Consider the following 22306-nt stretch of genomic DNA (forward strand, 5'->3'; position numbering starts at 1 on the left):
TATAGCGATAATGAACTATGAAACCAATAAATATTAATTTGCATTTCCCTTTACAACAATAATATAATAACAATAATAATGGAAATATGAATTAATGGGAGTAACTTACGTGTACCGGTACTTGTAGTGTAGGCTTACGTAGTTAACAAAGTGGGATGAGGTTAAGCAATAATAATCACACCAGAATTGGAAATAAAACGTGATCAATAAATTTGATGCGACAGACTTGCTTTTTCTACGTCTCTAATAAAGTAACAAATAAAAATAACAACAAAATTAACAGCTATAATTAAAACCATATCCTTAAAAAAAAAGTAGACCTGAGTTGTCTGAAAATGTACAATTATTCAAGGAATCAGCTGATACAGACGTAGAATTAGTGCAAAGCTTTTGTTTCTCAGCTGCAGGTAATAACAGAACAGGTTTATTTGAAACATCAAATAAAGTTGGAACTGCATTCCAGATTAATTTATTTTTGTTTTCATTCATAAATTGTGTGTTTTCGAAATGAAGAGAGCAAAACTTTATATTATTATAAAGATATGCTTCATTCTTTGTTATTAGATCTTCCCTCCTGCTGTTTATTAACCACTTTTTGCATCTAGAAGTAAAATAAGAAATAGATGTTAGGATTCTTCTTCACGAGCATCAATGCGAAATACGCAACGACCTAGCACTCGATCGAAATACGACTCAGTCCACTCTAAATCCAAAGTCGACCGTGGACAGTCTATTGTTTCTAGTTGCTAACCGCTTGGAGCGCTTTATCGCGATATTTGCAAAAAATCACCTCAAGCTTCGCGACTGTATATAGTAGACTGTGGTTGTAACTGTCCTATTCTAAATGAATCTCCTCAAGTTAAATATCTTAGAATAATAATCGACCAACATTTACGTGGGATAAACATGTTCTTTTTCTGTGCAATATATTAAGAAAAATTATTCACTATTTTGTCATCCTACGAAATTACTTGACTGTCTGTACGTTACGACTGATTTACCTAGCATTAGTGCAAGCTATATTACCATACGGCATTATAGGATGGGGTAGTGCTTATAGTACCTCCCTCATATCAATAACTCTGCTAGAGAAAAGAATAATGAAAATATGCCTTAATATACCTCTTGATTATCCTTCAGGACTGCTGTATTCAGAATTTAAATTATTTGACTTCCATCAAATTTATAACAATGTTGTACTGAATTTCGTACATAAAAACCGAAATATATTTAATTTATATTCACATAAATATAAAATCAAACGATCGGACAACATGTGGTTGACAGTACCTAAATGTACTACAACTGTAGCATATAATCACAGTAGCAACCAAGCCCCTACAGTCTCGGCTGCGCGAAACGAGGAAACCGGGGCAAATTGAACGCTGCGCTTGCCGCCATATTGTTGGAGAGCAGACGCATAATAGCAGTACGTAAATCACGCAATTTAACGCTGATGATGATCTAAAATTGACAGATAATGGCCATTTTCGACATTTAACGTAAAATTAGGACGAAGTAAACATATTCAAAGTTTCATTGATATGCATTAGAACATTAAAGAAAATAAAATACGTACGCAGCAATTTATAGAAAACATACTCATACATCCATAAATAGGCCTACACAATACACATTATAGATTGTATAATTTTACAATAATCAGCAAATTGTTAGGTTTCAGAGACTCTAATATTATATTAATATACATTACTCTTAGATCATAAGACATAAATATATGCACTTTGATTACACAAGTTCTTATTATAATCAAATTCTTAAGTGAAATAAATATGTGATAATCGGTATAGACCTGTTGTTAAGTTTTAGAGAATCGAAAATTATATTACCGATACTTCTAGACCACAGGACATTAGGTAATCTGGCAAAATATAATGTGCGAAGTTAGCCAAATTACATTGAATTCATTCTTCAATTTTTAAAGGGAATGCTATCAATTATAAAAAGTATCGGTACCGGTACCTAATAAATTGCAAACAATAGGTAATGTAAGACCTAAAAACTAAACAATCAGTTTATGCAGGATAAAAAAAAAACACATACTTTTCATGTGTGGATTTTTTACATACCGGTATTGTATTTTTATTTTAAATAAATAAAATAGATATATTATCATTGCTTGCGGAGTGATGGTACATAATTTTTATGCATATATGTAATATCAATAAAATGCTATTCCTTGCTTTTGTTAATAAAATATATTTCCGGCAAAATGTAAAAGAGTTATTTATAGGTGAACTCTGAATCATAAGTTCACAAAGACGGCTTAGCTATTATAGCTATTTATTTATTTATTATCTGTATATTTATTTATCCATTTATGGATCTTGAATGAAAGTTTATAATCTTGCAGATAAATTCATTTACATAATAAAAACAAAAAATTATCTTTCCACTAATGTTTTAACATCTGATGTGTTAGTCTAAATAATTCACTCAGTGGGCTTTCTCTACAGTCTGATAAGTATTCTTTATTGTCGTAAACTACTGATTGATTTTTAATGATATTGATATTGTAACAACAGAGATAATATTATATTGTACCTTTTGCAAATGGCTTGGAAAATTAAACAGGGATGGTATTATCGCCGCGCTCTCGTGGTTAACATTCGGCAGGTCTTTGAGCGGCCTCGTGCATAACATTCGGCAGGTCTTTGAAATTCAATTGCATTACTGTTTTCAATTTCTTGTGTCGCCGCTCCAATCACTCGCCTCAATTTCAATATTGCAACCAATAAGCTGATTCCATTATTAAATGACACTTACTTGTCTAATCCACGTGGACTAAAACCGAGGTTGCAATGTCTTGTGCTGAGGACGAACATTAAGGTATGTGATTAAAAATTATTATTAAAGAGTTATTATTAAGAGTTAAGAAAGCCAGCGTACTCGTATATGATATAATAATAATTATACTAATAATAGCCATTTAACAATATAACAAACTAGTGCTTATTCTTATCGAGGAAGTAGACGTGACGCTTAGAGTGAAACCTACAGAGCAACAATCGGTCGGCAAAATTATGTTTTAAAAGCATACCGCACATTATTGTATGATGCCGACATGTTAAGCATGAGTCCGCGGCGATAATATTTACCATATTCCAAAATTCTATTGCCATTACTTTCAAACTGTTCACTAAAAACACCAGAGACAAAACGAACAATCGTGTTTACCACTCTATTTCTACCAGTAGCATGGCGGCGTAAACATGCGCAGACTGGTTTCAATTTTGGACAGCACACCAGCGCTCTGTGTGAGTCTAGTATACTATATAACGTCTTTGGTAGCAACTTCGGCCCAAGACTTTATAACATGATAATAGATAAATTCCCAAACATACAATTTACTAATGCTCTTTATTTAAAAAAAAAATCAATTAAAATTGCTGTTTACAGAGAAAATTTAAAGTTAAATTAATGTGATATTTGTTTTTTGCCTTCTTGTTTTTTTTTTTTTACTCTGTTATTTAATAAAATGTCTTAACATTATTACTATTTAATACGAGAAAAATTCGTACCGGCACCGGGAATCGAACCCAGGACCTCTCAGCTCTGCGCACTGAGCGCTCTTTCCAACTGAGCTATGCCGGGACACGATCCATGGCGCCGGCCGAACCCCTCTCGTAATGCTTTTTAAGGCCTTACTACCTGCATTTGAGATGATACAAGTCATATATGCAGGAGCGCATATTTAAATGACTTTTTGGCCATATTCAACATCAGTTTGTGACAACTGCTAACAGTTAATACATCACATATTCATTTTGTATGAGGTCTCGCCCACCTCATTGAATACTACACGGCTACTATGAAGTAGCCAATATGTATCATTACTATTTACTACGAGTAGCCGTGTAGTATTCAAGAGGTGGGTGAGACCTCATACAAAATGAATATGTGATGTCTTAAGGGGATGCGCTACTGAATTTTCTAATTTCTACATTTTAAGAGATAATGTATTGAAATTTTAACAGCATATTACGATCATGATTATGAATTAATCAAGAAAATTTCAATGATCTAAGTCAAGAAATAACTCTTTTAAAAATAAAATTTTAAAATAACACGTTTATTTTGGAAACTGTTTTTTGGAATCTAAAACAAGAATTTTCTATGTTTTTTACAGTGCATATTATAGCTGAAACACAGGTTGTGGTAATGGAGCATTGGAGTTTAGCATATGAAGAGTAAAAAAAAAAAAACATGACATTTCTTCAAAAACGGTCATTTTTCAGTAGCGCATCCCCTTAACATTATGTGGAGTGCCCCCTGAGCATGAGTATGTAACTTAATCTTTCTGGGGGTGCTAGAGTGTTTTTATATAAAAAATCAATATGTATCTCTGTTCTAGCAATATATTATTATTATTATTATTATTATTATTATTATTATTATTATTATTATTATTATTACGAGGTTAGAGTCCTGGAACTACCTTCGAGTTATGCAGTACAGTTAATTAAAAAGGAATAAAACAGATCTACTCAAATACATATGTGTAAAGCAATGCATATTACATGGTTGCAGGTTCAAGCAATAGTGGCCGCACTTCTGGTGTCCCTGTTTGCAGTTTCCATGAGTGCTATCAAGGATGGAACATTCAACGTGAACCACGCCTTGCTGTTAAGTGCTGCCAGTGTTACTACAGCGACGAGTTCTTGTTTTGTTTTGGGTGAGATATTCCTGTACTTACATAAAAATCGGCAGCAATAAGTGATGTCTGGATCACATTCGTCTTACGTGTTTAGGTACACGCTTATAGTGTATACATTTAACTTCACAAATCCTATGCATCTTAGTTTACCTAAGTACTGTCAAAAAAATATAAACACTAATTTTTGTGCCTATCTTTCCCAGAGTCCACAATAGTCCGAAATATTCGTGTCAAACACTGAACAGTATTTAAAAAAAAAATCTTTTAATAATTCACAAAACTTACTGGTTTATATCAACTTCTTAATCTAACGAACTTGAAAGTATTGTAGATGAAACTTAGTCTGCTATAGCATGGTGATATTTTCGTTATAAATCTCCTATTCTGCCATTTCTGAATAAAATTCTATATCCACAAGCACATTTTAAGATCTTCTACACCTTTCAGGCATTTTGAAATTGCACGTGAAACATTATGTATTAATATCTCCAATGAAAAATTCAGATGTCAATTAATTTGCGGTAAAACAGCACGTAACTGCTTTTATTTTTTTTTTTCAGATTTGGTAATGATCGGCGTTATTGTTGTTGCTTACCGCCTTCATATGAACCCTGACAACCTAGCAACTCCAGTTGCTGCCAGTATTGGTGACGTGGTTTCTATCACCCTGCTTGCGCAAATTGCATCTTCATTTTTCCGTTTCCATGGTAAGTATAAAATTTCAACACAATTTCTGCTGTTTAAAGTTGTTGACTTTCACAGTCTCAAATGGGGTAATCAGGATATCCCACACAATATTTTTGAATATAAAATCTGAAGCCGCATTTATAACTGTGTATTCTTCTCTCAATCAGGAAGGTACACCTTTCCATAGTAAAATTTTACTTTATTTCTAAATTTTTTCCTCAGAATCCCTAGGTCCTTTGGAAATAATATTTTTGCTCGACCATGCCGAAATGTAGTAATTACACACCTGGTAGTAGCCCTTTAATGCACCTCATTAAAATACACCTATTCATTATAGTTCAGTTGTTCAGCCAATGAGAAATCGCCACTGTAGCATTATAAAAGCGCAAGTATCGATTATTATCGGATATGCAATCGAAAGACAACTAGCAAAACGTCACGGAGGCTGGAAATCCAATACTGTCGCAGAAGGTTATGTTCTGTTACTATAATAATTAGCGTTTATTGTAAATAATATTCAAATAAATTCAATTTGTCATCTCGTTTTTCAATTCTAAATCAATTTCCAGCTTATATCAAGATTAATGTTCATGTTATTCTCTAGATTATATCAAGGTCAATGACATTCGTTCCTCGGAAAAAATCAATACTTTCGCGTCTGCGCACAGCTCACAATTTAGAAGGTCAGTTCCGCTCCTCACTTCGATAACCATAACATGAATACTTATGAATAATTTCAAGTTAGAAATGTGGTCGAGCATAAAAAGTCGTATGAAACATGGCTATAATGGTAATTAAGACGCTCGTATGAAAATTATGAAACTCTCTTGCGCTCGTTTAATAAACAAACATACTCGCGTCTTAATTACTACCATTATAGGCTCGTTCCATAATGTACTATTGTCATACTTAGCATACAAATCTCTACATCATTAAACAACTTTAATGATTTTTTTTTCAAAACCTAGTAGTCATTTAAAAAATACGAAAATTTGCCACTGAAGCACAAACAATTCTTTACTCTTGGACCATCGGTCATATTGTGACAGTAGCGCAACAAAACGGAAAATGTGTAAAAACTTTAAGGGGTATAATTTCGCAGGATTTAATCCATGTACAGTGTTGGTCCCATAAACTGGATCTCATTGCGAAGTTAGTGCCACAGCATCTCACGAGCCTCAATAGATACGTATCGATGACGAAAAAGGCATTAATAATAATAAAAAGGGTGTTTGAGAATAAGGTGCTTAGGAAAATATTTGGGGCTAAGAGGGATGAAGTTACAGGAGAATGGAGAAAGTTACACAAAGCAGAACTGCACGCATTGTATTCTTCACCTGACATAATTAGGAACATTAAATCCAGACGTTTGAGATGAGCAGGGCATGTAGCATGTATGGGCAAATCCAGAAATGCATATAGAGTGTTAGTTGGGAGGCCGGAGGGAAAAAGACTTTTAGGGAGGCCGAGACGTAGATGAGCAGATAATATTAAAATGGATTTGAGGGAGGTGGGATATGATGATAGAGAATGGATAGGGACCAATGGCGGGCTTATGTGAGGGTGGCAATGAACCTCCGGGTTCCTTAAAAGCCAGTAAGTAAGTAAGTAAGTAAATAATAATTAATAATAATAATTCTTTATTTATACTGGCACAGTTAAGGCCATAGGGCCTTCTCTTACACTCTACCAGGTCACAAATTATACAAGCAGTTAAAATTTAACAAAAAGTTAAAGAACATTAAAAAACACTAGAAAGCATAAGCACCGGTATCTTGCTCTTCTGCGACAAAAGCATGATAAAAAAAACAGAAAAAATATTTCCGGCTCCTGTGGTTACTCGTTGGGGATCCTGGTTAAACTCAGCCCTGTACATTGACGATTACCTTGAGGATCTTGTTCTATATTTCAAGGAACTAAATGATTCCAACACTGCAGTTCATTACTTTTCAACACTGTCAACAAATGATCAGAAAGCTACCGGTATTTTATGTAAGGCTGCTATTGTTAAAAAAAATTGTGCCTCAGCAACATCATTAATTACGTATCTTTAAACATCACACCACCCCACAGCACATAAACTCATCCCCAAGATCAGTGTATTACTTCATGAACTAGAGTGTGTGAAAAAACTTGTTTTAGCTAATAGTGTCAGAAATTCTCTAAACAAGCTTGAAGGTAGTCGTGAAAAGAAAAGTGCCAAATTGAAAAAGCCAGCAGCTAAAAATGTAGAAAAATTCACAAAATTGTTAAACGATGACTCAGCAGGAGATGTATTTCGAACAACAGCCAGACTTTCGTACCTCCCAAATATACTTACGGCAAGAATTGATGATGTGACAGAACTCTTAAATAAGATCCCATTTTTCAAAAGACTCTCTAAACAAGATTTTTGTACAGGATTATATTGCACTACAGATGCAAGTAAAAGGTGTGACTGAAAATGAAGAGAGTGATGATTGTGTGATACAAGCAGGGTTGGGCAAGTAAATTACCTGTACGTGTTTTACGTGTAATTTACATGTAAAATACGTAATGTAGAAAACTGTTTATACACGGAGTAATAAACTAACATTTATTGATTCTGACAATCTAAACATCATTTACTTTATTCCTTTTAAGTCCTGATAAGAAAAATATCTGTTGCAGCAGAAGAAAAAAATTTGTAATTTTATACTGTAGTTTTTTCACAGATTATAACATTTGTTCGTACCTTTATTCACTCTAATACTTACAAAAAATAGCAATGCTTTGCTTAGTTTCAGTTTGTTTCTTGGAAAAACTCCATAACATCCTAATTAATTAATTTTTTGGGGGGACTTTATTATAAAAAAACAACTAATAATGAATAAACCTAACATTTAGCAACTAATATCAGTTGTTACATAAATTTTGACAATTAAAATAAAATTAATTAAACTAAACAGTTTTTATTGATTTCCCGAAAGTTTTGTTTTTTGTCACTTGTGGGGTTTTAAAAATAAACGATTCTAGTGATAAAGGCCTTTTATAGTACAACCGTTTAAGGTAAACATTATGATTTAAACATAATAACTCATTAAATGTAATAATTTTCCAAAGTTCATATGGTTAATGACTAATCATCGAAGAGTTTGAAAGCATGGCTGAATAGACTTTTTGTATGTCAGAACATTAATAAACTTATTTTTTCAATCTTCACTTCCACTGGCATTACTGTCTTTGTTGGTCATAGGCCATGTGTACAGTTCTGTGTAGAAACCTTTCAATTCCTCCAGTATGAATTGCAAAATCTTCTTAAGGTCTCCATTTTTTTAACATTATATGTTAGGTTTGTTAGCAGTTCAAATGGTAAATTTTCATCAAAAACTGAACAAAGAAAGACTAAAAATAAAAGTTCTTGTATGTTTTACGTATTTTACATTTATTACGTTAATTACACAATATTTATGCGTATTTTACCTGTAATGTAAATAACCTTTTTTGCGCGTAAAGTCCCAACCCTGGGTACACGTCTTGAAGGGTTTACTTGAATAATATGAGTTGTTTGCAGTGAAATGTCTTGCAGCTCTATGGTTTCCTACTACTAACGCAGAAAGTGAGAGGGCATTTTCTGCTTATGAAGATGTTCTAGGCCTAACTTACATGTGAACTACCATTCACTCTGACAATCTTGAAACAATGACGTTAAGTATAACATTTATAAATGTCAGTGAAATGAGAAAATCTAACTTTTTTGCTTAGTGTTACGAATTAAAAAAAAAGAACTTAACATTTTATCACGAGATATCCACCACTTTATGTATGTTTCAAGCATTGCTTTGGGGAATTTTAATTCTAGAAATGGAACAACTGGATAATACCCACGGTAGACCAATGTCGGTAGTAGAACATACAGAAGTAGGTTAAACAAACTTTTAATAAATGCTCTAGTTTAAACAAAAAGTAGCAATAAAAAGGCGTAGCAATCAAAGATCTGCCAGTGGACAGAGACACAACGAAAACTTTTAAATTTATTTTCGAAAATGCTATCTTTTGCAGATACTGCATATTGGATTTTGCTTGTCGTCATTGTCGCCTACCTTCTGCTCCTCCCTATTTGGGTATTCATTGTCCTGCGGAATCAGTACACAAGGCCAGTTCTCACTTCAGGGTGGATTCCTGTCTTGTCTGCACTGTTCATAAGTGGGTAAGTTTTTGTTAATTAAGAAAATATAAAAATAGCATATTTCTTACAGAGTAATGTATTACATGTCATGAAAAACTGAACGAAATGAATCAACATTTTCATCAACAACAAAGGAAATTAAAAAAAAAAAAAAAGGCTTCAAAATGTATCACGTACCAAATATATTTAAAAAGTATTATCTATTTCTAAAAGGAATATTAGAAACCATTTTCTTCCGACTATGGACAGAAGTTTGAGAAACTGATACCATAACAAGTGATTAAAAAACTGCTGCAATACCCACAATTTCATATAGTGGACACCGTGTACTCCACGAATACTTTGGGAATACGTACCAAGAAGTAAAATGCTAATTATTTCATCATTATAGTGGACAATGTGATTATGGAGTAGGACTTCACCTAATACTTAAGTTTCCTAGGAAATTCTTACTTCTTAATCTCTGAATAGCCTTTGAAGATTAATAGAGATGATGAATGATTACTCTTCTCATCATCATAACTATCATATCTTTATATTCGCTATCATAATCCTTTACGATTTTCAGTTAATGCTGAACTGCATTTGTTTCAGGCTTGGTGGACTGGTTCTGGACTCAGTTGTCGAAAAGTACAAGTCCTTTGTTGTATTCCAACCTATCATCAACGGCATTGGAGGGAACCTGGTGTCAGTTCAGGCCAGCCGTATCTCCACTATGTTACACCAGACCTCTCTCCCAGGCATTATCCCACCACATTCAACCCTCTGCGTAACTCCATGGGCAGCTCTGTTTAAAGGATGTAAGTTCAGCAAGATTTAGTATTAGACAGTTTACTGCTGTGGCTAATTCACTTGACTAACCCATATGGATTTACCCATTTGTAACAACCCCAACGAGTAGGATCCCTTCTTAAATAGTTGTTATTTTTTCACCACAATATAAAAGAAAAACAGAAATTAATGGTTTTTGAAAAAAAAAAAAATGTTAAGGAAAATTTTTAGTCCAACTTTTTACTTACTTGAAAACAAGTGGAAAATTCGACATAATAATGATATTCATAAACTTTATAATCAACCGTTAATTTTAGATGTAATACAGACCAGAAGATTAAATTGGGCAGGACATGTTGTTGTTAGTAGGTTATTTTACGACGCTTTATCAACATCTTAGGTTATTAAGCATCTGAATGAGATGGTGATAATGCTGGTGAAACGAGTCCGAAGTACAGCACCGAAAGTTACCCAGCATTTGCTCATATTGGGTTGAGGGAAAACCCCGGAAAAAACCTCAACCATGTAACATTCCCTGACCGAAAATCGAACCTGGGCCAACTGGTTTCGTGGCCAAACGCGCTAACCGTTACTCCACAGGTGTGGACAGCAGGACATGTTATACATATGGATGAATCCAGCAGCGCAAAACGAATATACGAACACCTTTAATAACACAAGGCCACTGGGAAGACCTCAAAGTAGAGGGAAAGATGAAATTCAGAAGGAATGCATGGAAATGGGAATTATCAACTAAGAGCAACTAGCAAAAGACAGATCAGAGTGAAAGCATTTTGTGAAATCAACATGGAATCAACATGCTCTATAATGTCCTTTGATTGATCGACAAGATAGAGGGAGATGCAATTTTCATAAAGTAGTGATTTAAATTTTTCACTAGCAATAGAACCCCTTTTCAAAATAATCCATTGCGTGAAAGATCACAGTGGGTCATTGGCTATCAGCCGACTGCTAGCCTCACATCCATATGCCTCAGCAGAGGTAAACAATCACCCAACCAGTCAGGGAGTAACATGTAGTTAGCACAATAATCACTCTAGCTACTTATAACTAGTTTTCATAACCGAATTTAGCTACTAATAGTAGCTCCCCAACTCATCATGATGCTGGGTGGACACTGGCCCCATACACTGGTTGAAATTTCACGACAAAATTTCTTCCATCATGAGATCTGGAATTAGTGCTCAGTCCACATCTGAGGCATGATGCTTTTGACCTCACAACTAAAACGCAGAACTCTTGAAAATAGTAGGTCTATTTGGTTTCAGAAATATATAAAAGTACATGGTTAATTAGAAAGGTAAGCTAAGAGTCCGTATAGCTTGGCAACAGTGCACTGTCAGCTCAACTACGAAAACAAAGCAGCACTTCAACAGAGTTGCCAGACTTTCTAATGGCAGGAAATAACGATACATGTTAATCTTTTTATTTAATTCATAAGAAAACTGCAGAGGAATAAGTCATTTCTTATCAGTTTCTCTAATGATAAAAGTAGAAATCAGAAACATATGATAGTGCTTACAGAATAAAACAGTGTTAACATTTAGGGGAAAATATTTACTTTTCGTCTGCCTAGGTGGCACTGTTGGTATAGCGCTGGCCTTCTGTTGCGGGTTTGATCCCAACCCAAGGTCGATGGTATTTAACTGTGCTTAAATGCGACAGACTCATGTCAGTAGATTTACTGGCATGTAAAAGAACTCCTGCGGGACAACATTCTGGCACACCATAGATACTGATATAACCTCGGCAGTTGAAAGCATTGTTAAATAAAACATAATATTTTAATAATATTTACTGTTCTGAGAAAAGTATTCATTTGGGATGAACATGGTATTAGAATTTTTTGTTGTCGTCGACCCAAGAAATGAGCTGTTAAAATCTGCACAGTTACATTACTGGGGACCGGATTTTTATGTAATTACATATTATGTTCCTTTCAATCTAACCGTATATAAATAACAAACCTTTGCGAATCTTGTAATTACTATTAATATATTAAAATTTGATACTACATATTTTTACATATTTACTCCACATTACATATTATGACTTGGTATTACTTAAATCTACATATTTAGGGGGTTTATTCATTTTTACTTCTCTAAAAGGGAAAAAAGAAAAAAAAAAAACTTCTGCTGGGGAAGTTTACAATTTGAAATACACAGATTTAAAAAGCCTTTTTACCTACCCAAGAAAAGATATATTTCGAGACGAAACATAACATCCTTAGTTCCAGGAAGTAATAGAGGCACTCACCCCATACTGCCCACTGTAAATATGAGTGAACAAAAGGCAACCTTTCTCATACAAGTACCTTGTATTGTAAAAATTACTCAGAAAGTAGCATTGCCTTCTTGCGATGGAGTGGGACGAGGGCGACATGATTTGTCTCGAACTATAATTGTTCTGCACACGTCTTAACAAGCCGTTCTCATACATTTTGCAACCTTACTCACCCTCTTCCTAATCCTTCCATGGAAAACCCGTGTCAAGTCTGACATGAGCCGCAATAAAGTAGCCGACTTTTGAAAAGAAGCTGGAGTAAAGGAACAAACTGGAAAGATGTTAAAAGATTAAAATAAATAATCCAGTAAAGCGAAATAGTGCTTGCAGTACTGTTGTGTCATTCATTTCACTCAGTTCTCTAGTTTTAAAACTTACAGTATAAAGTGCAAGTGAGATTATCTACTGCTTTTAACTAAAACGGCCCCTGTATCTTCAACCTTAACGACAAAAATAAAATCATGGATTGCAATGGATGACGCTTTCACTACAGATGGAAAAAGAGTAATGTGTGCGGTAAAAATGTCAGGTGCTCTATGAAATCACAACTGGAGAGTCTTACCTATCCTATACCTGCCAGATATTGATATTAAATATTTTCATGATTTTACATACTTTGGTACATATTCAGCTTATTTTTCTTACATAAATATGTACATATTTCACACCTTGATATTACATAAAAATCTGGTCCCTATACATTACCTTCTTACTTACTTACAAATGGCTTTTAAGGAACCCGCAGGTTCATTTCCACCCTCACATAAGCCCGCCATCGGTCCCTATTCTGTTCGAGATTAATCCAGTCTCTATCATCATATCCTACCTCCCTCAAATCCATTTTAATATTATCTTCCCATCTACGCCTCGGCCTCCCCAAAGGTCTTCTTCCCTCCGGTCTCCCAATTAACACTCTATATGCATGTCTGGATTTGCCTATACATGCTACATGCCCTGCCCATCTCGAACATCTGGATTTAAGTTACATTACCTTCACACTGTAAAATTTATAGGTATTTTGCTCCTTAGACAATGAGAAATTACAAATATAGCATGTTTGAAATAATAATAATATCTATTAAGTGCATGTTTTATACAGATGCTGACTACATGGGACATAACATACATGAATACATGTTGCAGTGCCACATGCCAGCACGGCGAGAATACTCATCTCCATGAACCTCATAGGCCAAGTGGTATTTCTCTTCACTGCAGACTATATCCACTGGGGACAGTCAACTGTAACAGCAGCTTTTGTGCTATCTTACCTGACCGTGACTTTGCTGCAGGTAAATCTTTCACCATGAAATTTTACTTTATTCATAAACATCAATTAGAGATTTATCTTGGCAGTATGCACAGACTTGTCTGTATGCCATGTATGACCACCAGCCAACAGATTTTGTTAGGTAAAGATTGGAGTGGGACCGGTCTGCATAGGAACTCTCTGTAAACTCCAGAGAGAATCTAAGGCAAAGAGTGTGTAAAATAAAAATTTGTTTCATGAAATAGTAATGGAGAACTTGAATAGAAAACAGTTCACAGGTAAATTAAAATGAAAACAGACATTAAGTACAAAAAGGGGGATATACCTCTGATTGAGGTTCTGGCTGATATGTACATCTATTATTATAAGCAGGGAAAGGAAGTTCATGCCCTAAAAACGTGAAGAATATGTATGCATTTATGCCGTAAAAATAGATAAATGTGCTACAAAATTTGCATTATTAGTCTGAGATTATTTTAACAGAATAATAAGGTATAAGGAACTTACGTTTAGTTTATGGATTTTGAAGTGCTTGCCTCATTGCTGAATGCCCCATTTATGCTGTTACAGTGCACAACTAAGCAGTGACGTATGTTTTCTGTTGTCATTCTTCGCCTGTTGTCTCTCAGCATAGCTTTGTAGCGCGAAAAAACTTCGTTCTACGTCACAAGAAGTAAGAGGGGCTTGCACAAAAGCTGTGAGCTGTTCTATAGAAAATTTTGTTGGTTTTTGAGTTGTTTTTCCTTCGAGAATATCTTGAATTTCTTTAAGTTGATAATAGCCAGGATTTTTGGAAAGAATATTTGCTGTTTTCTCTTTCACTTTATCTCCTACATTTCCTGGAACTGATGTTAAACTGGATATTGTTCTATCGAAATCTGCTAAAGAAATACCAATTGCTAACTTGAGAGGCTCCCTATGAAGGCATCATCATTACGTTCAAAATTCATAAACATAAATTAGTCGTGTTTACGAGGTTACACACTTTTAAAAATGAGGGAAAGATAAATAAACATACATAATATGCAGTTTCTCTGCATAAATGTTAAAATATGATGCTTTTAAAAATAAAGGCAAAATATACACTTTTATGCACAATAAAAGTAATATCATTGTATTCAGAAATTTGTGATTCATGTAGATAATCTTTCAGTATATTCACACAACGATAGAGAACAAATATGCAAATGCATGAACTTCCTTTCCCTAATTATAAGGTAGTATATCTCACGTGACGATATGTGTCAGAGGAAAAACAATTGTTTGTATACATCCAAAGTCTCATTAATGTAACATATTACTAATCAGCGATGTATGCAATGGAGGGGGAAAAGAACTGCACACCCTAGCCATTTATCTCCTGGCTTAGTTGCCCCATGAGTGATGCCTTACTGGTGTCACTTGTGAGGCTCAAACCTTTCTCCGGACATTTGACTAAACAAGGAGGGAAAATTGAACTTCTAATCAGGAAGCGAGAAAGTCGAACTTTAAATCGGGAAGCAGGAAAAACTACAATAAAATATTGAAATATCGAGAAATTCTGCCAAAATTGGGATACCCGGTAACCCTAATTGCATTCCAGTACAGTACTATTCATTCATTAAATTCACATTGACTCTCAGACAATATACGAGGCGTATAGTTGCAAAATCAGATACATCACTTTTTTTAGAAAATGAGTTAATGTTATATTTCACATCTTTATATGATTCTGCTATAGCACTGTTATGCTCCAAAGCCAGATACAACACATGGATTTGTATGATGAAGAATAGTATTGGTTGCAAATCCTTGGTTACTTGCAAACGTTTTTCCTTCATACTGAAAAATTATGTTTTAGTGATGTATCTGATATTACAACTAAACACCTCATATCATCTCTAATAAAATTGCAGAAAACATATCAATGCTATTTCTTCGTATGTTTTGAGCTAACTAATGTAAGGAAAATAATTAGTCAGCAGGCTGCTGTAAATAAAAATGCAACAAAGTAGATTTTGCTGAGCTTCATTAGGTTCACAGGTGGTGGAGTCCTAAACAGGACACCAAAATACAAATATGTCGCTGTCATTGCACCAAACACAACATAAGGAACATAGAAACAATTCTAGGTGAGGAAGAAAATTTAAATGTACTAGAAAGTGTGAAATATTCACAATAAAGGCAGCCTATATAACCACTTCGAGTTTACACTGCAACCATTATGGCGAACAGCACAGCTTCTGGTTTCAATGCCATCTGTTGTCATAATGTAACATTATGGGTACAATTATAGAAGTACATGGTATTTCTTTAAAGCGAGTTTTCATAAGGTCAACTATCAGTGACAGGTTAGGTTTGGTTTGTTTAGGCTTTTAGTATGCCTTGCATATACATAAATGAAATCCTCAACACACAACTCAATTTCAGAACACACACACTTTTTGACTCCACATTACACTACACAAACACACCCCCACAGGAAGAGCAATCAGAAGGCGCAAAAACCAGGACCACCCAGTTTTGAGGATAGCCTATAACAGGCTGAAACTAGTCAATAAGGTAACTTGGTTTTAACACGTGCAAGAAATGAATTATAATATATTATATTCCGAAGTGATATAGTGTTAAATGTTGTGTAATCAAGATGTAGGCTATAAACACAAATGAATGAACCCTGGACCAAATAATTTAAAATGGAAAGTACTTCATGAAACTCTGAAGATGGCACTACTATCTTCCTTTACTTTTCACGTATTGGCAACATTATTGTATATTACGATGTACACAGAAGATATTTCAGTGCAGAAATTCTGCGTCATCACATGCTGATGGAAGAGTGGAACAGAGAAAAATTCTCTCTGGCACCGGGATTTGAACCCGGGTTTTCAGTTCTACATGCTGACGCTCTATCCACTAAGCCACACCAGATTCCCATCCTTATGTCAGATCGAATCCTCTCAGTTTACGTTCCACCTCTTGGGTTCCCTCTAGTGGCCTACCCTCATGCATTGTGTCATAGATGTATGACAGTTGGCACAATGTCCAAACATGTGCAGAGGTGCACTCGTTATGAGTGACTAAGTGGCCAGGATCAGATGGAATAGCGCCATCTTAAATCACAAAGTGATTATATCTACTTCGGTACATCGTAATATATAATATACGAAAAATAATCACTTTGTGATTTAAGACGGCGCTTATTCCGTCAGATCCCGGCCACTTAGTCACTCATAACGAGTGCATCTCTGCACATGTTTGGACATTGTGCCAACTGTCATACATCTATGACACTGTGCATGAGGGTAGGCCACTAGAGGGAACCCAAGAGGTGGAACTTAAACTGAGAGGATTCGATCCAACATCAGGATGGGAATCTGGTGCGGCTTAGTGGGTAGAGCATCAGTACGTAGAGCTGAAAACCCGGGTTCAAATCCCGGTGCCAGAGAGAATTTTTCTCTGTTCCACTCTTCCATCATAACATTATTGTAGATTGTTTAATCGATCATGAGTATTTTACTACACAGTACACTTCCGGTAAGCTTTCTTTGGGCGGAAGTGAGGAAATAGTGCATAATTTTCCATTAAATTAACTTCATGAAAGGAATACTCATTGCAATATTTCTCACAAACTTCAATTATATGATTGAAGGGGATTCTAATATGCCCGAAAATATCGAATTATCTTATCCCCTTATTCTCGCCAAAATATTGTAAAAACTGCACAAAATTGTAAAAATTGTAGAAACTGTAAAACTGTAAAAATTGTAATTGTAATATTGTAAAATTTTGACTTGTTCCACATCTTAAAGGTAAGCGTTCACTACATTGTATCGCACTCATCGGACGAATCGCATGGATCGGAAAAAGACAATCTTTGCTGTAATTCTTATGTAACCGCGTTCACTACATCGTATCGCACGTATCGCCTCTCGGCAAATCCGTCCACTTTTCTCGGATGAGCAACTTTTCCAATGCGTGCGATCATGGCCTCCTTTAATAAGTCAATTTTAATTGCTCAACTGTTACTATTATGTTGTGCCATGTTCAGTGTCGCGGCAAAATGGCAGACGGAAAACTTATTTTGCTTGTAGAAAATTGCGAAGAATTATATAATTTGAGGCGTTCCTATTACAGTAATCAAGTAATTTTACATATATATTATGTAACCAATATTTCTTTCGTTTCTTCCTCTTCAATTTAAGACGCATGAAGCAATTACAAATTCTTATTCGCTAACAGTCATAATAATAGACCTAACCTCAACTCCTCTGTTTTCAGCAATGTCAATATCGTACAACGTCATGTTTCAAACAGCTGATAGGAGAATCCGATGAGGCGATGAGATGGAGCCGTTACAGTGAACGCACTGCACTTAAAATATCCGTTGCATGCGATTCGTATGAGGAGTGTGATACGATGTAGTAAATGCTTAACTTAAAGCTTCATTGCTCATGTAAGATCTATGGAATAGAATGAATGAATGAATGAATGAATGAATCCTGGTAATGACTCCATAACCAGTTCACAATTTAAAGTTTTTGCAATATTCTATTTCGTTAACAGGTGATGATTCTGTTGTACATTGCTCACTTGCTGATTCACCTCATGTGGAAATGGAAAGTGGATCCAGACAACTCTTCCATCCCATTTCTGACAGCCTTCGGAGATGTGTTGGGAACCAGCCTGCTGGCTTTAGCATTCTTCTTCCTCGACACACTTCACCTTCCGTACAATGGTTAGCACACAACAAGGGACTGTTTGAATTGAAGTCGATACCCATCAGCTCAGATTAAAATACCTCTGGTCTCCATGCTTGTTGGACCGAATGAGGAGGTAGGGAGAGATGGAATGTGGTTTAAGATATACTGCCACATCAGAGAGAGTACACACGTCGAAGCAACAAGAATCTCCGACTGAGGCAATTCGGAAGATGATGTTCTCTCTGTGGTAACTAACATAAGTCCCCTGTTTTAATGGTGACATTTTAAAGTATGTCTTTATAATCAGCACCATCAACGTAAATGCAATGTTTTTCTCTTGCCATTGGTGGTCTGATTTTTATTGCCATATTTTGTACATCATGAGCTTAATACTTAATTGTTTCATGTTTTATCACAAGAAAATTAAGATGTTATCTTTTCTCACCCCCATGATGTGCATGGCACAAAGAAGGGGAGAGCTTCTCTAATACTCTTCAAGTTTTCTAACATAAATAGTCATCTGTTAAGTATTATGTCTTCCTTTGTTCCTGTGATATATTGTACAACTTATGTATACCAATCACCGTAGGTTAATCTTGTATATTTATCATTCCCATATTAATATTTTTTTTTTTGCGCTTACAGCCACCAATGGCTCATTACATCACATTTTCATGACTAACATTTTCAATAAATAATGCTCAGAAATGAATGCATGTGACGTCAACCAATAAAATAACAACAATGTTACTGAACCATTCAAAATTTAACTTAATGATGCAAATTTTAACTGAAGCAATGGTTTTCTAATTTAAGGATATTTATATGTTGGCAATCAAAAGAGAATATTCTGAAGTATAAAATGCTTGGAATAATTTTCTCACACCGAATCATATATTAATTATTTATAAGAGACAGGAAATAAAGAACTTCTTTTTATTTTGAACTTAATAATTCTATATAAATTGCTTTGTCATCTACAGATTCATGATTAATTTTAATAACTTAATTTGTAATGACAACAAAGCAAAGACTGAATGATGATTGGCTGCTCACTGATAGAATTATTACAATATCTGAAAACCTTTGTGACTGCAACAACTTTAACTATTCAAATCAATATTAGCATTTCTATTGTAATGCATTAGTGTTAAACAAAAAACACGAGAAAACTGCGGTTCAAATACACCCAAATTTAAGAACTGGAAATCAATAAATGCAATTATATTTTGAAACTCAACTTACAGAAATAAAATTGCAATTATTTTTAAACTTCATTACTCTCATATACAAGAAATTTAAATGCATCCTGCCCAGTTGGATTACATTACTACCACGAAGTACACATGAAGCATTTCTACTGAGCAATTTTACAATACTTTGTTTTCTAACATTAAAATAAATATAGTTTAAGTAATTTGAGACCTAGGTTTTAATACAATAAAATGAGCTATGTTCTGTATAAAATATTCACAATCTGTGCCAGCAGAACAAAAGAGAGAAATAAGAGTTTTTAAATCATCATCCTCAAGGCCCAAGTTTCTTTATGCATTTACATTCATTCGATATTAATATATCACACAATTAATTGTTGAAGTTGTTTTAAGAAATAGTAATGTAAATTAATTAATGCATTAATAAGTAATGTTTTTTTTTTCAAATTAAACTTTTGGATAAAATATTTATAGATAGAATATATGTGAAACTTACGTGAGGAAATCATGTCGTAAAAGAGAATCACAGGATTTAAGTTTTAATACAACAATACATTCAGTGTCGGTTTTAGATTTTTTTTGGTGGGCCCAGCTCAAATCTAAAATAGATTTGCAATTTAACTAGGCTTACTCATTCGTTAAAAAACAAAATGTCAATATCATCATAATATCAACATCAATAAGATACAGGGATTCATTACAGCATTGTTTCCATTTTCAATCACCTTTTCCTACTCATTTCAAGAACATTTTAATTTTAACATAAAAAAGGTTCAGTTCCGATTTTTGGTGGGCTCAGACCATCAGGTTCACATGCTATAACCGTCACTGAACACACTAACACAAAATTGGAAACCCAATTGAAGATCACAGGCAAAGAACATTCTAACATGAGGTTTGTTTGTTTGTGTAATAATGGACATAGAATGAGCTTTGATAGCATGTACTACATTGAAGCATGAATTTCTTGGAAGTATCTTCGTATTTCCTTGACCTGGGAATGCTCAAAATGTAGTACAATTGATATACTACCATATCTCTCTTTTTATGTGACTTAGAATGTTTTTGCCTGTGGATTTAAATTAATTTTTTAATGTGTTCTGTATATTTCCGCACTTTGTGAGGAAATTAAATATCAGATGTACATCAAATAGGCCTATGTGAAGATACCAGTACTAGTTTTTTAAATGTACAGTGAGGAATAGATTTCTTAACCAGATATAGGGCTAATTTCTGGGGACAAGCCCCTTGGATGGATCTGTTTTGATACAATGATTCACAAGCCAAAATTTTGATATTTTAATAGACGTTTTATATTTTTTTTACCAGAAATCAATTGTTTATATGCTTTATTGTATTATAATTGAGGTTTATTGTCTAGTTTTTATAGTGTTCTTGCATGTACTAGTCTTAATATCTTAGTTGTGCAAGAACTGTATTGCAGTATTGTACTCTGACAGTGCCAACTGTGCTGAGATTCATGTTCAAGTTTGTATCGACTTTTAATATTCATATGAATTTGACATGCCACCATTGTTACCTTTAAAATAACAGAGGAACAAAGAACCATACCAAAGTTGTGTCAGTCATGTGGGTGATATTTTACTTCAAAGGTGTGATACATCTGTATACCAAAAAATGAAACAAAATAAATGTTAGAAACAAGATACATTTGTAAATGTGTAAAGTTATTATCCACCAGTTCAGTGTTCCGCATCCTTTTTATACTCACGGCACACCCTAGATGGGCCTAGACTCAACACGGCACACCAAAATGTTAATCCCCTCAAAAATATATGATGTGACTCCCTTATTATAATTACGTAATGCAGTGAAACCTGCCTTTGTGGTCACTTTATTTAAACGGCCACCTGGCCAAAAGGCCAATTTTCTCTGGAACCAATTGGATTTTCCATAAGTGCAATAGAAATTCTCTCTTTATTTAGCGGCCACCTCATGCGCTGGCCAGCGGCCGGGGTCTATTTGGATTGGAACCTGACTATAACGGTCACTGTCCAACAAAAAATCTTTTCACGGATACTGTCTGACCTATTTTTTCGACGGTTAGAGGACAGGAAGCAATAGCTAAGTGTACAACAGTACACCCTCCATATCTTAGGGTTAGTTGGTTACTGTTTTATGACTCTTTTGTCACTTTCCACTCCGACCCTGCACAGCTATAAATTCTTACTCGTTTTCTAAGGATTGAAACACGGACTTTTTCTATCGAAAATATCACAGTATGTTTTAGGTAGTTAACCATCCGATTTTTTTGTTCTCCTCTTTCTGTCTTTCTCTATATGGACCAGCTTTTACAAATTTTTCTTCTTTTCATTCACTTGATTCAGAGGAACTGTGAAGTTAGTTTGAGAGAGAAATCATATTTAACAATAAATTTAGAGTGATGTTAAGTTTAGAGGTGAGACGAAAAATGATTGAAGAAATGAGAAGGAAAAATCTTCGAGAAAAATTGCAGAAATATTCAAATGTGGAAGGACAAAAATAAACGGTATAATTAAGAATAAAGATGAAATATTAAAAGAATGGGAG

At 34.5% G+C, this 22306-nt stretch overlaps 1 protein-coding gene across 1 annotated transcript in view; it reads left to right on the forward strand.

The window, feature by feature from the left end:
• Positions 1–21423, forward strand: part of LOC138708048 (solute carrier family 41 member 1) — a 49815-nt gene extending 28392 nt beyond the window's left edge. Inside the window, exons 4-9 of the mRNA XM_069838164.1 lie at positions 4552–4696; positions 5239–5385; positions 9386–9533; positions 10107–10312; positions 13734–13882; positions 18406–21423. Coding sequence (XP_069694265.1) covers positions 4552–4696; positions 5239–5385; positions 9386–9533; positions 10107–10312; positions 13734–13882; positions 18406–18582 — 972 coding nt within the window. The 3' untranslated portion in view covers positions 18583–21423. The remainder of the gene's footprint in view (positions 1–4551; positions 4697–5238; positions 5386–9385; positions 9534–10106; positions 10313–13733; positions 13883–18405) is intronic.
• Positions 21424–22306: the final 883 nt, after the last annotated feature.

Source organism: Periplaneta americana, chromosome 10 (genome assembly GCF_040183065.1).
Source record: "Periplaneta americana isolate PAMFEO1 chromosome 10, P.americana_PAMFEO1_priV1, whole genome shotgun sequence".
Taxonomy (NCBI): domain Eukaryota; kingdom Metazoa; phylum Arthropoda; class Insecta; order Blattodea; family Blattidae; genus Periplaneta; species Periplaneta americana.